This window comes from Sarcophilus harrisii, chromosome X, assembly GCF_902635505.1.
Source record: "Sarcophilus harrisii chromosome X, mSarHar1.11, whole genome shotgun sequence".
Lineage (NCBI taxonomy): Eukaryota > Metazoa > Chordata > Mammalia > Dasyuromorphia > Dasyuridae > Sarcophilus > Sarcophilus harrisii.
In genome coordinates this window covers 60,391,796-60,414,232 of record NC_045432.1, presented here as the reverse complement: position 1 = coordinate 60,414,232, position 22,437 = coordinate 60,391,796, and the positions used below count along the sequence as shown (strand labels likewise).

Below are 22,437 nucleotides of genomic sequence, written 5' to 3'. Positions count from 1 at the left end.
GGAATATTGTAAACCTGACTTCGGGGGATTATCTTTTTGACCTTGTCAATGCACATTATCATCACCAAGCACATAAAACAGCCATCTAGATTGTGAGTCAACCCCAGTCACAAACATACAGCCAAATCCCCAAAGCTTTCCAAATGCCAAGCGGAGACTAGGTACGGAGCCTATTTGTTTAAGGCTCAAGTTATTAGGAGAAAAAATTAGAAGCTGCCCAGCTACCTTATCCCCTTACACCCCACACCCCGAGAATAAGCCATGCTGACAGTACCCTAACACCTTACAAGAATTCCTTTACTCAGTCATTCGAATCTTCACTGTTAGTGATAATTATGAGAAACAAATTATATGCTCAGTGACTACACTGACAGGCTCATTTAGTTTTTCACTAATTGATTAAACATTTTACTGACTAATAGTCTTCATTTGATAAACGAAAGAAAATAGTGAATGGTAAAATATTTTTAAATGGAGAATTTATCCATTTGTCATCACTTGCTCAGTACATATGGGGATTCCATTAGTCACTTTCTTTTATTCTATTAGTTCTTTTGTGACTGGAATATCTGTTTAAAGAAGAATAATTAGAACAATAGTCATTTAGATTTATGATCCATTTTCTTTGCCTTGAATTTGATTTCCTTCTATGTATTTTTCCATTTACTTTGCCTCCACTTGTCTGCCTTTGTGCGTTATTAACACTCAAATCCTCTATAAGTCAATGACAGGTGTCTCAAAAGGGTGCCCTATGATGCGGATGAGCTGGATTCAGATCTTGGCATCATTATCTGTTATCCGTGCGATCCCAGGCAGGTCACAGGATGTAGGGGACCTTGAATCTCATCTGGTCCAGTCCACTCATTTTTCTAAGGAGGTAAATGAAGGCAGAGGAGATAAAGTGGCTGGTCCAAAGTCTTTTGGGTAATAAAAGTGGCAGACCTGGAATTTAGAGCTAGATGCTCTGACGTTAAAGCTACATCAAGCACCAGAAGCTAAGACTGAACAAGATCTCATACTTTCACAGCAGAATCCTATCTAAATGTCACTGCAAGAGTCAAAAAGATATTTTTCTTTAATAACTGTATTACACATCAATTGTTTTAGTATACTCACTGAAGAAATCAGGTATACAATTACATCACATACTCATGACCTCATCATACGACTGTATGAAAATCCATTTTAGACAGTTAAAAAACTTTCACTAAGCTCCTATTATATGGCAGGCACTGTGCTAAGAGCTGGGAATGAATATCCCACAGAATAATATCCTCCTCTTCCAAGCACAGACTATTCCAGAATATAGGGAATCATTTGAAACTTGAGCTGGACACGGTTTGGACAAATCAAGGTAAATGGTGCTTCAAATAAGTGTATGGAACTATGTAGTCCAATTGATGGCACAAGCAGATATACAAAATGGATTGCAAAATTGGGACAGATGTATAAAGGATGGAATCACAAATGGCTTGAATGTTTGTGGGACCTAACTAACTAAGGTGGGAGCTGCTAATAGTAACACAACTGTGGACTAGGTAGAATGTGGCAGTTCTCCTGTGGCAGTTCCTAAGGATGGAAATGCAAAGTGTAGTAAGAAGGGAACAACTGATTGTGATACTAGTTTTCATTCAATAATATCCTTTATCTTTCAGGACATAAAAAACATGGCACTCTAGACTTGAGAAGAAGAGGAGAGAGAAGCTTAGTTTGTCTCCACATTTTTCTCTTGTCAAAACACTTGCTGGGCTTTGGAGTATATTTGTGCCAATCAATGCAGAGAAATTTCATAAATGCCAGAACATGGGGTACAAAAATAAACAAACTTAAAGAACATAACTGCTAGTTTTGTGTAATGATTTTCCAAAGGGAAAGCTGTTAATCTGCACAAAGGGTACGCTGTGTGGTGCCACAGGAAAGCTTTCTCTGAGCAGCAGTGTAAGAATGTTTTGGTGGGAAATTCTGGTTGCTTTTTTATGAAAATCTCTGCTTCTGATGGACAGCATTTGGGTGTCAGCCAATGGATGGCAAGACTTTCAGGTCTGAGGATCTGGGCAACATGGAAGAACGCACAGCAAACAATTCTTCATTTTTACAGGAACATTTCCTGTAAACATTTCCTATTTAAGATTCTTGAGAATTACAAAGGAAACTTGAAATTAATGAAACTTTTTACTTCATCTTTCTTTTCAACTGACACAATGACATATTCATTAATTTCTAAGTTAAATATATAGGACCTTGAGGAATGGTGCTATATATAGAACAAATAAATACTCAAATAAATAGCTGCTTCTGTCTGCAAAACAATTCAAACATTCTGAAACAAGAACTGTAAATAGGCATGTCAGGATAAAAGCAACGGGCAAAGAAAATAATAGTGATGCTGAGATTTGCGAAATTGGGCAAATGGCGGTGCCATATTTTTAAAAAAGAATAATTATATCTTTGGTTCTTTTTATATTCTGATGTGGTATGATCAAGGCATAAAAAAATGAAGGTAATATCGAAATGATGGACATGACAGGACTTAGTCAATTTGGTAATTATAAATTTAGAGCAAATCAAGTAGTGATTATTCAATAATAAAGGTGAACAAAATAAATCCAGTCTAAGATATGGTAGTTGTATTGGTGGTCTAAATAAGCATTGCATCTAGGTAGATTCTGCGTATCAATGGAAAAAAAATGAGTTTAATTCTTTCTTCCTTCTTCTTAGAGTCTATTTTTCTGTTTTTAAGAAAGTATTTGGTTGGAACTCTTATTACCCCAGCTTTCCATAATTCTTACCCGTGCTCAATCTTGATGAAAGCCATTAATCTTTGATCTGTAAAATGGCTTTGAAAACTGATCTTTTTTTATCCTAAATAACTGAATGAGTAGCATTACTTTTGCCACCACTGAATGATGATGAAAAAGGGGTAGGTGGTATCCAAGTGAAACATTTAGTACATGATACTAGTGTATCATCCACATGTTGAGTGTTATGTCATAAAGTATCCATATATTTTACAAAATATTTCTGTTTTTATAGGGTTTTGGTCTTATATAAACATAACTCTAAAGTTCCAAATGGCATGTATCATTCTTCCAAAGGGAGTTCTGGAATATTTAAGATTTGTATTGTGGGAGAATTGCAGTTTTCAAATTTTATTGATGTGTTCAGCTTTTACACAATAGTTCTCATCAAATAGCCAAACATCTTTGAAAGGAAATTCTCTCCAAAAGCTGTATCATTAGTTCTTAATAGAAAGGAGAGAGGTGTCCTTTTATTTGGTATTGTATCATTAACATTAACTGCTGTTGTGGTATTTGATCAGAGTTCTTATAGCCTGTCCATGCCAACTTTACTGAAATCACTGCAGTGGAAAATATCATGCTCTTGTCTGAATTTTTTGGTCTGCAGAGCTTCAAACAAATATTCTCATTTTTTGGTGAAGGTTTCCTGTGAACCATTCCTTTTATCTCGATAATATTCCATGATCTTAAGACACTCTAATTTGCTCAGCTATTCTCCAATCATTAAGCAATATATTGTTTCTAGTTTTACGCTATCACATATAATTCGGCTATTAATATTTTTGATTATATGAATGTTTTCTTGCTGTCGATAAACTTATTGGACTATATAGTGAACCAATGGGTGAGAACAACTTAGTAAACTTTCTTATATAATTCCAATTGTCTTCCAGAATGGTGGAAGTAACTCATATTTACATTGGGGTAAATTAGAATTACTATGGACCCTCAGTTACTTCAAAATGAGTTTTTTCTGCTTTTAGCAATTTTCTGAGCAAAAAAGATGTTAGTTGATACCGCAGGGTTTTAAAATTTACATTTCTCTAATTGTTAGTGCCGACCTTTTTGGGGGTCAGATTATTTGTAGTCTTTTGAAAACTGATTCTTGTCTTTTGACCATTTGTCCAGGTGAGGGAATGACTCTTAATTGTCAGTTACCTGCTGATATCGAATGTCTCTTTTGTTTGACATTTAATGCAAATATATTTTCCCTTAAATTGTACCTTTCCTTGGTTTTTTTCAATTCAAGAAATATTTATTAAGCATATAGTATATACAGTATACTGTGGGGCTATATCCAGGAAATAGTATACATACCTTGCCTTCAAGGGGCTTACAATATAATGGGAAAAACCATTTGGAAAATGAATGAAAAAATACCCCCAAACAATCATACAAGTATAAGATGGGAGCACTCCTATAATACTCCTAAGACTAGGAAATAGTTCAGAACTTCTTCATGAGATTAATATGCCAGCAATGCAACATGGCAGAAGGAAGGAAGGAAGGAAGGAAAAATGAATAAAGAAAAGAGAGGAAAGGAAAATATAAGAAAAGAAAAAAAGTTAATACTATCTCAGAGTTTATTAGTAACTAGATCAAGCAAGGTGATAGCCTTATTGTCCTGTCCTGCTCAGATCATATCTAGAGTGATACATTTGTACCTTTCCTTATGATTCTAGATGCATTGATATTATATGGGTAAAAACTTTTACATTTTGTTTAATCAAAATAATCTATTTTGCTTTTGATGATGTCTTCTCTCTGGTTACAAATCTTTTTCCTATTTGCCTACCATTGTAAAAGATAAAACTTTATATTTTCGTCTAATTTTTTATGATGTGACTTTTTAAACTAATTTGTCTAAATTTAACTAATAATTTGGAATTTATTGTGTTAAAAAGTATATGATGTTTATCAAAACCTAATTTCAGTGAATGATAATAAAGTATATTTTGGACATGTTGTTTGACATGCTGATTGGACTTCCAGTTTGAAATGGCAAAGATGTTTGTCTAGACTTTGGGAGAGAAATTAGGGTAAGGACTAAGAAAAGACCTTAATAGCCATCTAGTCAAACACACAATTTTCAACATACTCAACAAGTGATAATTCAACTGTAACTTTAAGACCTCCTATGAGGAAGACCCCAATCCTTCCCAAGGCAGCCCTTTCCAATTGTTCTGTTTCTGGCTGTTTTATTTTTACCCTACCACCTGCCCTTGGGCAACCATTCTCATCTCTCCCTGTTCCTTTTCCCATCTCTCACAATCTTAGACTCTGCTCCAGGATCAGCTGATTGGGGAATTTTCAGCTTAAGCTTCTAGTTATCAGACTGCCCATGTTCTAGCCATCAATCTCCTCTCTCCTCCTTCCCACACAGAGCTGGATTTTGCCCCTTTTGTCCGCCCACCCCCTATCTCAGCTACATGAGTTTTTGTACTATCTTGTCCAGAACCAGGTCTCCATGCCACTCCATGCTGCCATGTGCAGATCCCTCCACACTCCTTTTCAGATCTCTTCTAGAAGTTATCTTCCTCATTAGAATGCAAACTCCCTGAGGGAAGGGACTGTCTTGCTGGCTGTCCTGTATCTGTATCTCCAGTGTTTAGCACATAGCACATATTTACCAGTGCCCAGCATATAGCAAATATTTACTATTTAGCTAGCTATGTGACTCTCATTGTTAAGAAGATTTTGTAGATCAGTGTCAAATTTGACTCTGCCATTTCTCTACCCTTCATTTCCCGCTCTTCCTCTACTTCTCTCCCCCAGACAGAGCTACTCGAATCCCTCTTCTAGATGACAGCTAAATCATCTTTTTTCCTAGCTTGAATTTCTCTTTACTTAGGCCTTTTATTTTTATAAAAGTTATTTTGTAGTTATATTCCTATGTACATTTTGGTAGGTTAATTCCTGGATACAGTTTTTTATGTCAAATGTAATTTACTTTCCTATACCTTGGGCTTTAGTAATAATGTAGGAAAAGGTCAATATTTTTTATAAATTTCTTTTGTAGCATGCTTTAATGAAGCTATTGTTTTGATTAACTTGTTTGCAAGTTCTCTTGGGTTTATTAAGAAAAGCATAGAAACATCTGAAAATAAAATAATTGTACCTCTATTCTGACCACGTTTCCCTGAGCTTGTATTTTTTTATATTATTATTACAACTAGCAGGCACCATGGTGTAGGGGGTTGCATCCCTGACATTTAGTAGTTCGTGTGTGAGACCATGAGCAAGTCTTTGAGCCCGGAGCAACTGTCTCATATTTATCTACTATGGGTCAGGGGCAGGAAGGGAACTGGCATTTTTTCAAACGTCTCAGGGACAAAGCAAAGTGCTTTACAAATATGACATCATTTAATCCTCACAAAAATCCTGGTAAGTAACTACTACATCATTTGCCATTTTACAGCTGAAGAGACTGAAGAAGGCAGAGTTTAAGCGCTTTGCATGGGATTATACAGCTGGATTTGAACTCAGATCCTAGAGTTCTATTTACTATATCGCCTAAGCTGCTTCTACTCTCTTTAGTTATAGATGGGCTCTCTCACTGAGAAACTTTTCAATGTATTGTAACAGACAGCATTTCTACAACTATTTTAAATAGAAGTGAAGGCATTGGTCAGTTTTGTTTTCTTTCTGAACTTACTTATCAGTGTTTGTTATTACAAATAATGCTAGCTTTTGTTTTAGAAAAATACTTTGGATCCTGGTATGGAAAAAGACTTTCATTCCTGTAATGACATAACAAGCTTCTATGACATAAATGAAATCTCTATTTTGTCAGCATTTTTCCATGTCTGTCACTCTAGTCATGTGATTTTTAACGACTCACTATTAATGCAATTTATCATATTTTTCTAAGGTTGAACTATCACTTAATTCCCAGTATAAATCCAACCTGCTTAAAATGATTAATTCCTCATGACATTTTCCTGTCCTCTAGATTCTGCCCTCACCTGCCTTTCCCACTTTTCAGCTCTCTTTTCTGTGTTGTCCTCTTTGATTCCTTTTCCTACCTGTAGCTCCATTAAGCCACCCCATCTCTCTAGCCTTCTGATTGGGGAGCTATCACCTTTTTTAGCCTGACCAAGGCCCTTATGTTGCCATTTTCAGGACATCTTCCTACCTTTACAACTCTAGCTCTAGAAAAAAAATCAAATCAATACTGCCATCCCTGAAGAGGTTATGTCAATCAAATGCTCTATAACTATATTCATCAGCTCTGTGACTTTCCAAACTAAGATACTCCTTTCTAACCACCACTCTGATATATGCATTGTCTCTCCCTATCGTAATGCAACTCTTTAAGTTTTAGAATAATCAACTTGTTCATTTTCTAGGTATTTAAAAACATTACCTATTCAATTGATTGTTCTTTTCTTTCTCCCATGCATAAATACATGAATTAATAAATACAATAGTTATTTTAGTTATGTCATAGATTTTGAGATGTTTAATTATCATTTTTATTAATATGATTATTTGTTTCTATGATTTGTTCTTTGAAATACTCATCTTTTAAGATAACATTATTTAGTTTTTATTTGAGGCTCTTTGTTCATTATTTAGTCCATCAACTATGACATTTATTGTATTACAATCTCTTAATAATGTGCTTAATATTTCTACCTTTTTGCATTCAAATAATCTTTAAGTCCTCAGCAGGTGGTCAACAAAATTTTAAATGCTTTATATTGTAGAAAAATAAGTATTTTCCTTAATATTCCCATTGAATAATAACAAAGGTATATTATATCTAATTGTGCTAGAATTCTCCTGAGATTCTTAGTATCTTTCTCATACATCTTTCTCATAGACTTAAGTATGAAAGAGTAATGTTGAAATTCTCAATAATTAGTGACTTAGTACCTAGGTTTTCTTGTGATTCATTATGATTATGATTATGATCTTATCTTGTAAGTACTTAAATGCTATACCATTCAATACCTACATATTTAATACTGACATTGTTTCATTAGGGACAACATGGCAGGTTTGATAAAGAATCTGCTTTAGAGCCAGGAAGATCTGGGTTCAAGTCTTGCCTCTAGCTTATACTGGCTGTGTGAGCCTGAGATAACCACAAACTGTCAGTGCTGGTGTAGACAACTCCCTAAGATTACGTTACAGAGAAAGGATCAGTTTGTACTTTCATCTGGGAGCTTTCTTTATCATTGGTCCCCATGCCTATCTCGATTATTTTGTCATTTCTAGCACTCAAGTGAGAAAATATTTTTCAAGCACTTAGCACACAGGAGTCACTCAACAAATGAGTGTTTCCTTTCTTAAGAGTATGAAAAATTCTGTAAGAAACAATTAGAATCAAAAAAGTTAAGAAAAAATTAAATTAAAAGAAAATCGAATATAATTTAGTCAGTGAGTTTAATCTTCCAGAAGACATTGATAAAAACCCAATAAACAGGCAAACAATTGAAAGAAAGATCCTTGTACTGTGGCACAAGGAGCCATGATCCCAAATTGTCAGCAGAATCAAATGTCAAATATGGCTCAACTTGACAAAACTACCATCATCTGATCAGATGCTCTGGCACACCAGTGTTCAGCTGTCAGAGAAAAATTTCCAGGCTTTGATTTCTCAAATCCAGTCAACATCACGGATTCCATCTTTTTTCTGTCATCTTCTACTTTTCGAGGTATTAAATAAAACCAACTGCTTATGGGAGGAACATCTGAGCTAATGTTTGTGTAAGAAATAGGAAGGTTTTTGGTGACAATGCAACATAAAGAAAAATGTGAAGCTTTTTTCCTAGTTCTTTGCAAAGAACATCTTAGTCCCAGACATAAAATATATCTGATAGTGAGATTGAAAAAAATCTGGTAGATAGATTTTCTGGTGAAGTAGAAATGGAAACAGAGAATAAATTGAACAAATTAAAAATCACTTAGTAGGCATTGAAATGCTGCATTGCTCCTAAAATAATTTCCACTTTAATTCAAATCAACATAACTAGTAGTTCTTAAGGGCTTACTATGGACAAAAGACACATTATGAGGAGAGAGGTACTCAAAGGTTTAAAAATGTGCAAGGTGGGGGGAAGGATGGTACAGGTGCACACACACACACACGCACACACACACACACACACAGTCTCTATCTGGAGGATCTGATATTCTCCCAGGAGCAGGCATTATTTACATAGATAAGAAATGATGTGAATTTAAAGGGGTGAGGAGAGCAATGGGCTTTGGGAGAACGTTCCTTCAGGCAGTCTACAGAATTGCTCCTAGAAGGAAGCTAAGGATTTATTGAAATCACTGCCCCTTTTTCTGTCTTTTCTTTAAGTAAGCCAGGTTCATTATGAGGTTAGTTTGCATATCTACCTGGGGAAATTATGAGACACCTCCAGCTCTTCTCCAAACCTGATCTGCATATGTATCCTTTGGTCCCCTGGGGACAAGAAAAAATTGCCAAGTTCTTTAGATGACTGAATTTGCACGTGACCATATATTGCAACTCCCTGGGACAACAGTGAAAAGGACCTCAAATTGCTGGAAATTGGTGGGCTTGGCTTCTGCCTTTGAGAAGAGCAGAAAAGAGCTGCTGGTTGTGTCTGACTATTCCTGACCCTCTGGACCATAGCACGTCAATACTGGGGTTTTTTGGGCAAAGATACTGGAGTGGTGTGCCATTTCCTTCTCCAGTGAATTAAGTGACTTGTCCGGGCTCTCGGTGCTTGAGGTCACATTTGAACACAGGTTTTCCTGTCTCAGAGGGGCCAGTTTAGCTGGCAAATCCATGGTTATTTGGGACACTCATGAAGTTACCAAAGACACAACTGCACAGTTAGAGGAGTCTTGGTCCCGTGCATGGAGTTTCAAAGGAATTGCAAACATAGAACTTTCTTCTCACAGCATCGCATGTGTGTGTGTGTGTGTGTGTGTGTGTGTGTGTGTGTGACTGGCTATAATATTTCAATTTTTTTCTTGCTCTCGGAAGTTCTACAAAGCTACAACAAAGAGTTGTTAGTTCTAAGCTGCTGTTCTATATCTGAAATATAAAGTCATCAATTCTGGTATCTGGTGGATCTGGATTTGCATCAGTACTAATGAGGACCATTGTGAATGAACATACAAATTTCATAATCAAAAGGGAAGGGGACACCAGGAGGAAATCTTAGCCCAAACAAAAAAAAGGATCAAAACTTCAATGTCATCTTATTGTTGCTCTTCAGATTGATTTGGGGAAGAGTCCTGTTGACTCTGGCTTCGTATACACTTTAGGCTGTTGGGTATTTTCACTGAGGACTCTATTACAAGCCAGCTTTAAGGTGATAGTTCATTTAAAAATATTAATTTCCCCAAAATCCCCAATGCTCTGAAGCACTGCTATATAGGGTGGCCTCAAAGTGTTAATGCACGGAAAAGCTTTTAAATCTTTAAAGTGCACTAAGACTTTTGGGGATCCCTTATATGTCAGGTCATACAATTTTTTTTTACGTGTTCTTAGGGAAAAAAGGGGAGTAGTTCAGACCTGTGATTTCATCAGTGGCAAGAAGTCTCAGAATGGAAACTCTTTCCACAAATACTTTTGCAAATTGGTATTGCAGCAATAAATTCTAGTCTTTGAGGATTGCGGACAATAACAGATTAAGTGACTTGCTTGTGATTAAGGGGGCAAGTCGGTGATAAGCCTTGAACTTAGATCTTCCTGACACCAAGACTAACTTTTCGTCCATGATGCCAGGCTGCTTTTTCTTCTTGGAAATAAGTACAAATCAAACAACCTTTTCAATTCAGATCATTTCAAACAATCATTTATTTAACCCCGACTATGTCTAAGGCTCCGGGCTTAGTGTTGAGGATTGAGACAAAAATGAAACTAGCCCTCTCTTCAGGGATCATACGTTCTTCTGTAGGGGAAACATTTGAAATGCTTTAGGGTGGCTAGCTATTTAAAAATAGATTCTTAACCCGATGTTCACAAACTTATTTAATAACTGTGTTTCAATACAATAGGTTTCTTCGGTAAATGCTTGCTATTTTGGTTGTTGGGTATTTCTTTTATGTCTTTAAAAACATGATTCTAAGAAAGGTTTCACCAGACTACCACAGGGGATCCATGACATAAACAAGCTGAAGACCCACTGATTTAAAAGAATTTCATATTAAATCTTTTTAGACCGAATAATCATTTCTATACGGTTAATAAGTTCGTGCTACAGTATGCTGACTTTTCTTAAATGGAGAATTACCTGTTTGGGCTATTAAACATGCAGACTAAGTCATGTTTATTAGAAACTATTTTTCCCATAATCCTACTTTCAAATAATTATTCAAAGACCAGTTATTATTTAAAACTAAAGCAAAATTTTAAACTCAGCATGATCTAGTAAAAAGCAAAGGTCTGGAAGTCAAAACACCTCCGTTCTCCTTTCCTCCATGCCATTAACTGACTATTTAACCTTGGACTGGACTTCTCTTTTGCTGCCATCAGTTCATCTTTAGTTGCTATAAAGTTCTTCCCCTCACTCTGGTCTATTCACTTGATTTAGCTCATAGCCCCAGGGCTATTTCACCTTAACATCATCCTCCAGTCTTTCTTTTCTTCCAATGTTTGACAGAGTGGGCCTTTCTTTTCCAGGAGACCAATCATTTTCCATGTATCTTTGATTTCTTGCCCTCCCATCTTCTTCACTTGATTGCCTCCATTATCATCCACTTTTCCTTTAGCCTTAAATCTTTGCCTATCTATCTAATGATTCCTTTCTTGCTACCTGCAAACCCATTCAAGTCTTTCCAATGCTTAAAAAACCCTCACTAGACTGTACCAACCTCTCAGGCTACAATCTTTCCCACAAACTCTTAGGAAAAATACGTATGCTTGTTGCCTCTACTTTACTCTCCTGTTTGGATTTTTATGACATTATTGGTTCTCCTCCCACCTATATGATTGTTCCTTCTCAGTCCCACTCGCAGTATTATCATTCATCTCATATTCCCTAAATATGGGTATAGCCCAATCCTCTACTTTGAGCCCTCTTTTCTGTAGATAATCACTCGAATGACCTCACAAGCTCACATGGTTTAAATGATCTTTTCTATGCTGATGACTCCCAGACCTATATATGAAGATCTCTTATGTCTTCTGAGATCTAGTAGTGCATCACGAATAATCTGTTGGACATTTTGGACTGAATATCAGATATGCATCTCATATTCAATATTATGTTGCCCCCAAGTTCATTCTTTCCAACTTCAGCATTTTTACCCAGAGGACTGTCATCCTTCTGGGAATTCAGGCTCAGAACCTCAGGATCATCCTTAACTCCTCATTCGCACTCATCCACATATGTAATACTGCCAAAGCCTGTCATTTCTTGCTCCGTAACACCTCTCACATCGTTCCCCTTATCTCTCCTAGTCACCACACAGTAACTACTTCATAAGTGGTCATTCATTCATTCATTATTAGAAACAGTATAAAAGAATGACAGCAATAGGACTTGTTCACCCTGCTCATGACATTAACTGTGGAAATAAAGGGGCCAAAAGACAGGGGATTATTTATTGATTTTTACAAAGTAAAAACTAAGTGGAAACTTTCACTACTCCTTCAAAAGAAAGATGCTCAGAAAGCCACTTCTCATATTATTTAATTTAGTCCAGTATAACTGAATTTTTTAGTACTGAGTTTGCAGAGCTCTTCTCAGGGAATATGAGAGTTTATATATCAATTTCTTACTTTCTCAGACACAATGTTATAATTATTACAGGTAAGTTAATATTATGGAGGAGTAATGTTCCCACTTGACACAAAAATGGCTCCACATAACATTTTTATTTGGTGGAAGTCTTAGAGAGATGTAGGTACTTTTTTATTGGGGTGAGTCATATACTCTACTAAAAGAAATGGATATGTACATATTTTCATATATGCACACATAAATATTCACAAACATATAACTATTTATATGTTGTGTTCTCAATGTAAATGTTAGTATCGCATAGTATAAAATTTGCTACCAAGTATAAGGTATTAAACACCCAGGGAAATATGATTTGTTTCCAATTTGAAATGCTGACCAAGAAGTAAAAATAAATAACTGAATTTTGCCCTCTCCTTGATAAATGAGACAATGAGTACCTCATTTTGTAGATGCTTTGGCATCTCGTACAGTGGTATGTGCCCTGAAGTCATTCAATAAATATTTGAGAGATTTCAATTACTTTTACATTCAAAATGGCATAATATTCAGTGTTCATGGGCAAAGTTTCTTTTTCATGGATCAGTGGTTAATTGGATCACAGGAGTTTATGTACAAAAATGAAAGTAAGAATTTGGGGATATTTTATACAGAAAATTGGTGCTCAGAGAGACCCTATGTGCTTAGAGTGGCCGAGTTTTAGGGGAATAAGTGGCTGAGTTTTAGCGGAGTACACTCAGTTTAGTTTTCTGTTTTTATTGACATAATCCAGATGCATGTGAAAACAGATCAACAAAGGAGGATGAGCACTTCGGAAGAAGGTAGCAATATTCCCTTCATAACAAGGAGCCAACCTTAGCAAAATAACTGAAGAAATAAGAAACTCTGACTACTTTCTGTTTTAAGAGCACAAAGAGAGGGAAAAGGTCAGTCATTTAATGAAATCTGCAGTGTCTTCCAAGTAATCTCCTAGGGAAGAGAAATTCATTTTAATATTGATATATAAGGGCTTGGACAAACAATGACAATCCAGGCAATGTTTACGTGAAGTTCTGACCCCAGATTTATGATGCCTAAATTTGTCATTTGGTTTCATGGGCCCAGGATCCTTGAGCACTCAGGTAGGTGCTTTTTACTTATCCCTGTTCAAGAGAAAGAAACAATATCTAAGGCTTAGATTTCCTGTCTCTGAGTCTGCAGTAAAATGGAGTCATCTCCTCTAAAGCCACAAGAAATGGCCAAAAGACATAATCCTTCATTATTCTTTGATAGCTGGAAAAATACTTTTTTACTTCCCCAAACAACTTTTACCTTTTAGAGAAGAGTTACCATTTTGGAAGTGACAGAAGGCCATTAACTTAATTTGCTAAATATACCACCTTTGAAGGTCCCAAAGCACTCAAATTTACCTTGGAAATGAGTCCTGTCTCTTCTTCCAACGCTGGTAGATCTTCCTCTTCGATGCTCGCTGCTAGTCGGACGGCCTTCACCTTCGACTAATGTGTAGTATTTCAAGGTTCCAGGTTCCACAAATAAGCCGGTAGGTGCATGTTCTCTCCTTATAGGTTTGCCTGCGGCAGATCTTCCAGCACCAGGTTCGCTGAAGTCTTCATAAGATATTCTTGGTATGTCATCCCTAAAGCAAACGTTCAAGTATTTGTTTAAACTTCTGTCAGTGAAAGGGCATCTATACAGCCATTGTAAACCTTCTGGAGAGCTAAGAAAACCGGTGTCTTACATGTCCTTTAAGATGTTAGAAATCTTGCTCTGGCAGAGTGATGGCTTAACTCAAATTCACACCGGAAATTGATAAAATCATGGTAAGGAAGCATATCATTGAATTTACAAAACTCAAATCCTAACAATTTGGCCCAAATCCTGACAGTTTGCTCCCAAAATGAAACTGTTTATACAGGCAACAGAACAGTAATAACATTATTTCTTCAGGTTACTATGCTTCCAAATGACAAGATGAAATGTTGATTTGAAAATATACTCCTGAGAAACTATAGTGAGTGATTTCAGTCTGACATGGTCACGAAATGACTAGCTTCTAATTAATTTAAGAAAACTAACTTTCATTTTGCTTGACTATATATGTTTGTAATTGGTTTTGGTTTTTTCTCTTTTTTAATGGTGGGGAGAAAGAGGGAAGAGAAGGGAAGTCAGAGGTGGGAGAAAGAATTCAGACGGGATAAAAGAAAAGTGAATGAAAAAAGGTACTCGAATTTTAGAAAATGAAGACCCAACTGCAGGGTAAGTTTACCTGGGCCTATGCTGTCCAGGCAAGGGTGAATGAAAGAATCTCTCTTGTTCCACTTGGGTTTGTTGGTCCACGGTCATGGTGCTAACAGATTCTGTGGGTCTGCTCACCCCTGTTGCACCCAAACCCTGCAAGGCAAAAATGAAACATTGGCCAAACTGTTAGCAAATAGTTGTGTTTTGCAAAGTACACAGATCTTTTTCTAAAGGAAAATGTATTTCCATTGATTACACCAATTTTTAAGGTACTGCTAGTGGCAACATCTCTCATTTCAGATACCACCATCAAACATCAAACGGCATTGTTGTCAGGATTTTATGTCAACATGAGAAAGGAGTAAAAGGGCATAATAAGAGTTTTTAATTAAAAAACAATACACCCATCCTAGTATTTATTTTTAAAAATTATTTGGTTGAGGTAGTTTGTTGCAATGTGACTAGAGTCTTCGACACACCTCTGTCCTGAGATTCCCCAATGTTAGAACTTAAAGTTACTGCAAGGTCTACAAACCCTACTTTTGACAAGACTTACGGTACCATCACTGGAAATTCAGTTGAGTCAACCTTCCCAGTCATATTTCCAGGTAGTAAAGAGAGCTACCTCCTCTTACTAATTTTTAATTTTTAGTCTAATTAATGACCTCATAAACTTATGCCAAGTTATAGAACACTGAATCATTCGGTCAGTGATGATCAAATCCCTGAATTAAAGCAGCATAAGAGGTGTGGCCAGTTTGCCAGGTTTGGGAGGACAGAGAAGCTTATCTGGTGGCCTGTGCTGTAATAGGCCAAGAAAGGTTTGGGCCACTGCTTCCTGAAAGACCACAAACTAGGTTTTTAAAATGTTTTGAATAATGATATTTCAATATAATTGATTTTGTTTAATGTATTTTCATAGGTTTGACCAGACTGACTATTCAAGGGGTCTAGAATACAAACACGGTGAAGAATCGTTAGCCTAGATCACCATTTGCAGAGATGACCTTTAAAAGTAGAAGTGACTTCTGAAAAATAAACAGCTCTTGGCATCGTCTTCCTTATCTCTGATATATATTATGGATAATGAAACATCTCTGTTGTCACTGCGAGGAAGCATCCTGATGCTTTATTTGATATTCTAAAGCCTGTGTTTCTAGCATTCCTTTGGGTTTTTACCCCCTCAAAAGTGCTAGGAGGACATAATGCCTTAATTATTTGCTTTTCAAGGAACATTTTCAAAATCTAGTACATTTTTAATCAAATGATAATTTCAGTTTTTAATGAATATTTATTCATTTATTTGATTACTCCATGTTCTTGATGCATTTCATTACATTCTTAGTTTTAGTTTCCATTTGTCAGTGAGATCAATGTCTTTTACTTAGCAAAAAAAAGATATTGAGATATATTAAAGTTCATAAAGGTTGAAAAAATACACAGGAGCTTGAATTGCCCTCCTTTTGCCTATTTCTGCTGTAATGGCTATGACTAAGTCCCTTGTATAGAAATGAAAATTTCCAGGTCTCAAAGGAGTGAGCCATAATCATAGTAAATAGCTGTTCCCATCCTGAGTCATAGTAGACCTTCTCATTATTATCTAAGGCATTTATTATGTTGCCTCCTCTTCATATTTGAAAGTGGCTTTTTATCCTTTTTCTTCCATTTTATGCATCAAGTGATTTTTATTGGTTTCTAAACATATTCATTAAGGTAAATGCTTTGTGTGATATTCATTAGTGGTTATATTTAATGAGAACAGCTCTTTATTTCAGGCTTCTTCCAATCTCTGTACTTAATAACACATTTTACACTTGAAAAGCACATTTCTAAATATTTGTCAACATTCTTTTCTTTTTTTTTTCTTCAGCCCTATAATTGTTCTATGGCTTTCATTTTCACTTGACATTCTTCCTAATGCTTCATCACCAATGTCAGAATTACTCAGAAAACAAGGTTGCTTTAAGTTTTAGGAGTGGCCTCAGCAAGGCAACTACACAGAGAGAGAGGTATCCGGATTTGTTTCTGCCTACTTAAGTTTCATTGGCGTGCTCTGTCAAATATACAGAGCACACAAAAAAGGCTTTTTGGATTGTACTTTACACGCCATCATCTCAATAATACTCCAATTAAGTAACTTTAAACATAGTGTCACCTTAGCATTTCACTGATATCTCAAACTTAATATGCTCCAAGGTGAACTCCTCATTATTTCTCAATCCTCTTCATAAATAAGGTCCTTCTTCTTTCTTTGCTACTTCAGGTAATGGTACTTCAAACCTTCCCAGTCACCCAGGCTAGAAACCTCAGTGTTATCCTTGATTCTTCTCTTGTTCTTTCTGATCCATGAAAGAAATAACTTCTTAATTCTAGTGATTCTATTTTTGCTGTTCTTGAATTTATTCTTCCCTTCTATATCCGCACCCCAGGTTTAGTCTTTCTTGTATCTTAGCTACATTAATGCAAGAGTTTACTCACTTCTGCTCTCTCCCTTCTTTAATAGAGCCAATGTATAGCTACAATTTAAACTTTCCTAAAGTATATCGTTCTGGTTATATCACTCATCTGTTCAAAGACACGTAGTAGTTTACACTTGTCTATTGAATTAAGTCTAAATCTTTTCCCTGGCACTGAATTCCCTTCGTGTTCTGGCCCAATCGATCTTTTCAGTCTTTCCCCTTTATGGCTCCCTCCACAAACGCCCATACAACTTGGATCATCCTCTTTGTCTGGAATGTGCTGGAAGATTTATTATCTCGATACTTTTGTTCAAGTTCTTTTCTCTGCTGTAAGCATCTTCTCAGCCCCCCCTCCATCTTCTTTTAAAATCTAGATGAACTACAAGCTCCTCAGTGAATCTTTTTCTGGGTCCTGGAAAGGGGATAAGATCTCTCTCTGAACCATCCACTTTTGCACTTTGGGCCTGTTTTATGGCATTTCAGATCAGTTATTTTGTCCTGTAGTTATTTCAGTACTTTGATTGCTTTAGTACTTTAGTAGCTGTGATTGCTCTTGCTTGTTATCCCATGAAGACAGGGATGGAATCTTTACTCGTTTTACACAAAGGAAGCATGTGTCCGCTATTTGCTGAATTGTCAGAAGTATCGTTTGGGTCAAATCCAAAACCATGGAAGTTGTCGGCTATAATCATAATTTGGATTTTCATCTTAAAGTTATTAACAGCAAAAAAGACACCGATATAATGATGTCCCATACCTTAATTTTATCATCATTATATTTTATATAAGACTAACCTTTCTGGCTAGGGACACAGAAAAAGAAATATTTTCTCTAAGGTGATATTAAGGAAGAAGAATGAGAACAAACTATTGCTCTCCACAATCACTGTAGCCTTGTAATTTTACTGATGCTACTCAATGCAAATTCTGGTAGCATTCCTGCCAAGAAATTAGTTGACTTAAATCTAAGTTGAAAGCAGGCAGAACGTTAATACGGTGGAAGAGTTGAATTCATTGAAAAGTCTCCACCTGTGTCACAAATCTGACCCACCCTTTTGTTTCAGAGCTAAGGCTTTGCAATATAACCCAAGTGTTAAAGAGTATAACTGCTGTAGCTACCATGAAATAAAGAGGCCACATGGAATAAGAGAACAGGTATAGAAGTTGGAGTCTGGAGCCCTGGATTTGAGTCCCTCTTCTGCTCATCCCTCAATCGTGTGGCCCTGGACAAGGTACTTCCTTGTTGGAACCCTCACTTCTCACAGCTGTAAGCTATGTGTGTAGGTGGGCTATGGGCAGACACAGCATACTTCCAACGTTATTTTTAGTTCTGAGATTCTGTTGCCAGACTCCCAAAATGTTTCTGATGCCTTTGCCTGTCTTAAGGGCTATGTAACAAGTGGGATGATTCTTTAAGATCATGAAAGTAAAATGTTCAAAACAGTAGCTGAAATAAAGGATTGATTCAATGCCCATATTTAAGGTAGAGGAGCAAAATCAATCAATCAGAAAATAACTACCAGATGTGGAAGACAAGTCAGGAAATTCATTCCTGAAATGAACTATGGAATTTTAAGCAATACTGAGGTTAGAAGAGAAATCAGATCTATTTAGACTGTAGCTAGAAATTAGGCTAATTTCTAGAAATAGGGAACAACTATTAAAGTCACCTTTGCAAAAATACTTGTTTGTGTTGCTGAATGTATCTTAGCTTATTTCATGACTTTCTTTTTCAGGAAGGTAAATGTGGTTGTCTTTCACAAGTTTGTACGCGAATTTTCTAGCTAAGCACCGCCCCTTCTCCCCCCATGAGTGAGACTTCCACAGACTGACAAGCTCTCTAGAAAATTATTCTCAGAAAGTCACTGGTCTTACAGCTAATAAATGATTATGAAACTCTAAAAAATGATTTGAAAGTACTTCTTCTCTGGTTAGATATCAGCCTCAAGGTCTCTCTTTAGTCAAGATGCAACTTCACCTCTGGAAAGCTGTTGCTGGATCCATACATCTTTTGGACCTTCAAGTGTTTGAGGCATTGCAAGGTCTCCTCATCTACTAGCAGGCAGCACACAAATCTCTGGATTGTCTGAGTTTTCGAAATACCTGCCTGATCTGTGAGCTCACATCTGCCTTCCCTTCCAGTCAGGCTTTTGTTGATGTGGCAGGTTATGCTAGATGCTTAGTGTATTGCTTGGAAACAGTATAAACATTATCTGGGTAACGCATGGAAAAGTGAGATGTTTTGATGATTCAAAGACCTGACAACATATTGTTTGACAAATGTTCAAAGGGATATACTGTTTGCCTAAGTGCCTATTACTTTTCTTCTTTGCACAGACATTCATTTCTTTCATTGACGTTTTTTCATTTAATTTTTTATTGTATTTTTTCAAATACCAAGGATTTCCTACTGTTGATTATCTTGGAATACCTGGGATACAGTTCCTTGAGCATTACTGTAATGATAGCTAGTATTTCTTTAGAGCTCTAAGGTTTGTCAATCGTTTCACATACGTTCACTCATATGAGCCTCACAACACAAATTTAGGAATGATTACTATTCCCATTTTACAGAAGAGGAAGCTGAGGTTCAGAAAGATCAAGTACCTGAACTCAGATCTCCATAATTCTAAGACTAGCCCTCTGTATGATGTCACCTAGTTGCCTATGCTACCAAGCTACTGTAATTTAATAACAGGAGTTTGAGGGCTTTTTATCAAAGAACTTTTGTATTTGTACTGTTGGTACAGTTAGTATAATCCTGGAAAGATTAAGAAGGGCTCATGTCATGAAGGGTTTTAAATACCAAATAGAGCATTGAGTTTTTGATACTGGACGTGGCAGGGAGCCACAGAAATGAGGTCAAAAAATGCAGTACTTCATCTGAGACAAGGTTCAATGAATTAGGAAAGATACCGACAGTCTAGACCATGGTGTATAGTTGGCTGGAGAGTCTATAATGGCAGTGAGTGAGTGGGGGCAAGGGATAACATAAGGGTTCGTGTGTGGTGGGGTATGTTTATATATCATTTTTCTGTTGTGTCTGACTCTTCGTGAACCCATTTGGGGTTTTCTTGGAAAAAATGCTGGAGTGGTTTGCCAACTTCTTCTCTAGTTCATTTTATAAATGAAGAAACTGAGGCAAGCTGGGTTCAGTGAATTTCCCAGGGTTTCACAGCTGTGTTACATAGGGTTATACAATAAATATTTGAGACCAGATTTAAATTCAAGAAAATGAATCTTTCTGACTCTGACTCTGGCCTTCAGTCTACTGGGATATCTAGCTGCTACTGTGTTACTTTGCATAGATAATGAACTGGGTCCAAAACTGAAAAAAAGGGACAAAGCAAGCTTGAGTGACATTAAAAAAAACAGCTTTGTCTTTTTAATAACTCCAAGCTTCTCCCTGAATATTTTTTCTTATACAAATATTATTCTGCTTATATTATATGGGTTCAAATCAAATACTCAAATGTCTGAAGGAGTAAAATTGAAGTTCATCCAAAGATCAGTAAAAATCCGAGACCGGCTACGGGCAGCCTGCAATATGACCGAGAATTGTGCAAGAGAAGTGCCACAGTTATATTAAAATGATCTTTAGGTGATGGATTTCGAACAGGATAAAACCTTGGAGGCCACTGAGCCCAACCCCTTCATTTTTGAAGCGAGGATACACAGAAATGAAAAGAATTGCCCAGAAACACATTTAATAAGCATATAAGGTAGAATTTGAACTCAGGATTTCAAGGTTCCAAGTCTAGCACTCTAATACATTATACCAAGGTGAGAAAGTTATGTAGTTAGAATAAAGGATAACTTAAAGACAGCCCGTGGTGCTTTGTCACTCTTTCTGAAATGTCAAGTGATTTAAAGAAAGGTTCCCAGCAGACTGAATGGGCCCCGTCAGGAGAATTTCCAGGATGAGGGGGCATGGAGCGACTGAAACATACATTCTGGGTGGGATCACAAATACACCCCAGTATCAAAGTAAATTTGAGATTTCTCTAAATATCTCATTTTGCTAATAAACATTCGGGAATGTTTATTATCTCTCTTATCTATATGTCTATATTATCTATAATATCTAAGATGAAATTAAGCAAATTTGTATGAATACATAAACAACTAAATGATATCTTCATAATATAAAGGCAGAAAACCCATGAGACATCTATAAACCTATTAATATGAGACAATCAATCTTGTTAAAATGTCAGTGTTATATTTTAGCCGGGGAATATTACCCAGTCCAGGACAATTACAATGTTACAGGTATCAACCATTTAATAAAAGAAATCTCTCTGAAGGTTGATGCGGTTAAGAAAATGCTACTAATTGGGCAATTGGATTGGCTGAATATCCTCCAATGCTTTAGAAAAGGATTTGTCTGGTAAAAGGAAACATTCATTATGGAACGGTCCCTGTTGCTGCATGCCTGGCCAGGCAGATAATGGACTCTGTTATGAGTTATACTGTCCATGTCAACGCAAAAGGAGATAAATGAGGCTATGATCATTTATCTGGCTCAAGCACCAGTAGCAAAATTCAGGCTGACGTGGTTAGAAGGACCATGGAATTTGAAACAAAAAAGGAAAAAAATGTTTTAAGTTCATAGGAAAAGGTTTTACTTGAAAAGAGGATGCCAATTTAGAAATGGGAACCGGTCATGACCCAGAATAGGGAGGTGCTGGCTGTATATTTGGATGCTCTATTTTCTGCAGAAAGGATTATGTGGTTAGAAAATTAAATTCCTCCTCTTCTACCACATAATGTCCACTGCACATAAAAGTAAATAGACTGACATGATTGACAAGCTTTCTAATTAAGAGATAATGACAACAGACTAGAACATGGTTACAGGATAATGGTCTCCTGCTGTTAACGTAAAAAGTGAAGCAAAGCTGAGGGATTTATGGAAAAAGGATGTTAAGCTAAGGCAAAACACTGGCCTTTCAAGCATGGCCCACGATGCCACTGGTTTTGCTCATAATGATTCTCATTGTAATACTGCAGGTAACTTTTAATATGTTACTTTTGAATGGATTTAATAATTATTTTCCCTGTTAACACCAGAGATATAATCTTTTAGTTTCCTAAAGTCTCTTTTCTCCTCCTCCTCCTCCTTCTTTTTTGATAATGAGGTACTTAATGAAAAGCAAATGAGTGTTATATGGCATCACACTATTGTCTGAAGTTAAGGGACAAACCAATTATTTCCTTTCACAACAGACATTCTCTCCACATCCATCCAGTGGTGGTCTATAGGCA

At 36.4% G+C, this 22,437-nt stretch overlaps 1 protein-coding gene across 1 annotated transcript in view; it reads right to left on the bottom strand.

The window, feature by feature from the left end:
• The window catches only part of LOC100929018 (connector enhancer of kinase suppressor of ras 2), a 274,574-nt gene that overhangs the window by 168,884 nt on the left and 83,253 nt on the right, over nt 1-22,437 (bottom strand). Inside the window, exons 4-5 of the mRNA XM_031944609.1 lie at nt 14,739-14,863; nt 13,882-14,108 (exon numbers count right to left, since the gene is read on the bottom strand). Of these exons, the coding sequence (XP_031800469.1) occupies nt 13,882-14,108; nt 14,739-14,863 (352 nt within the window). The remainder of the gene's footprint in view (nt 1-13,881; nt 14,109-14,738; nt 14,864-22,437) is intronic.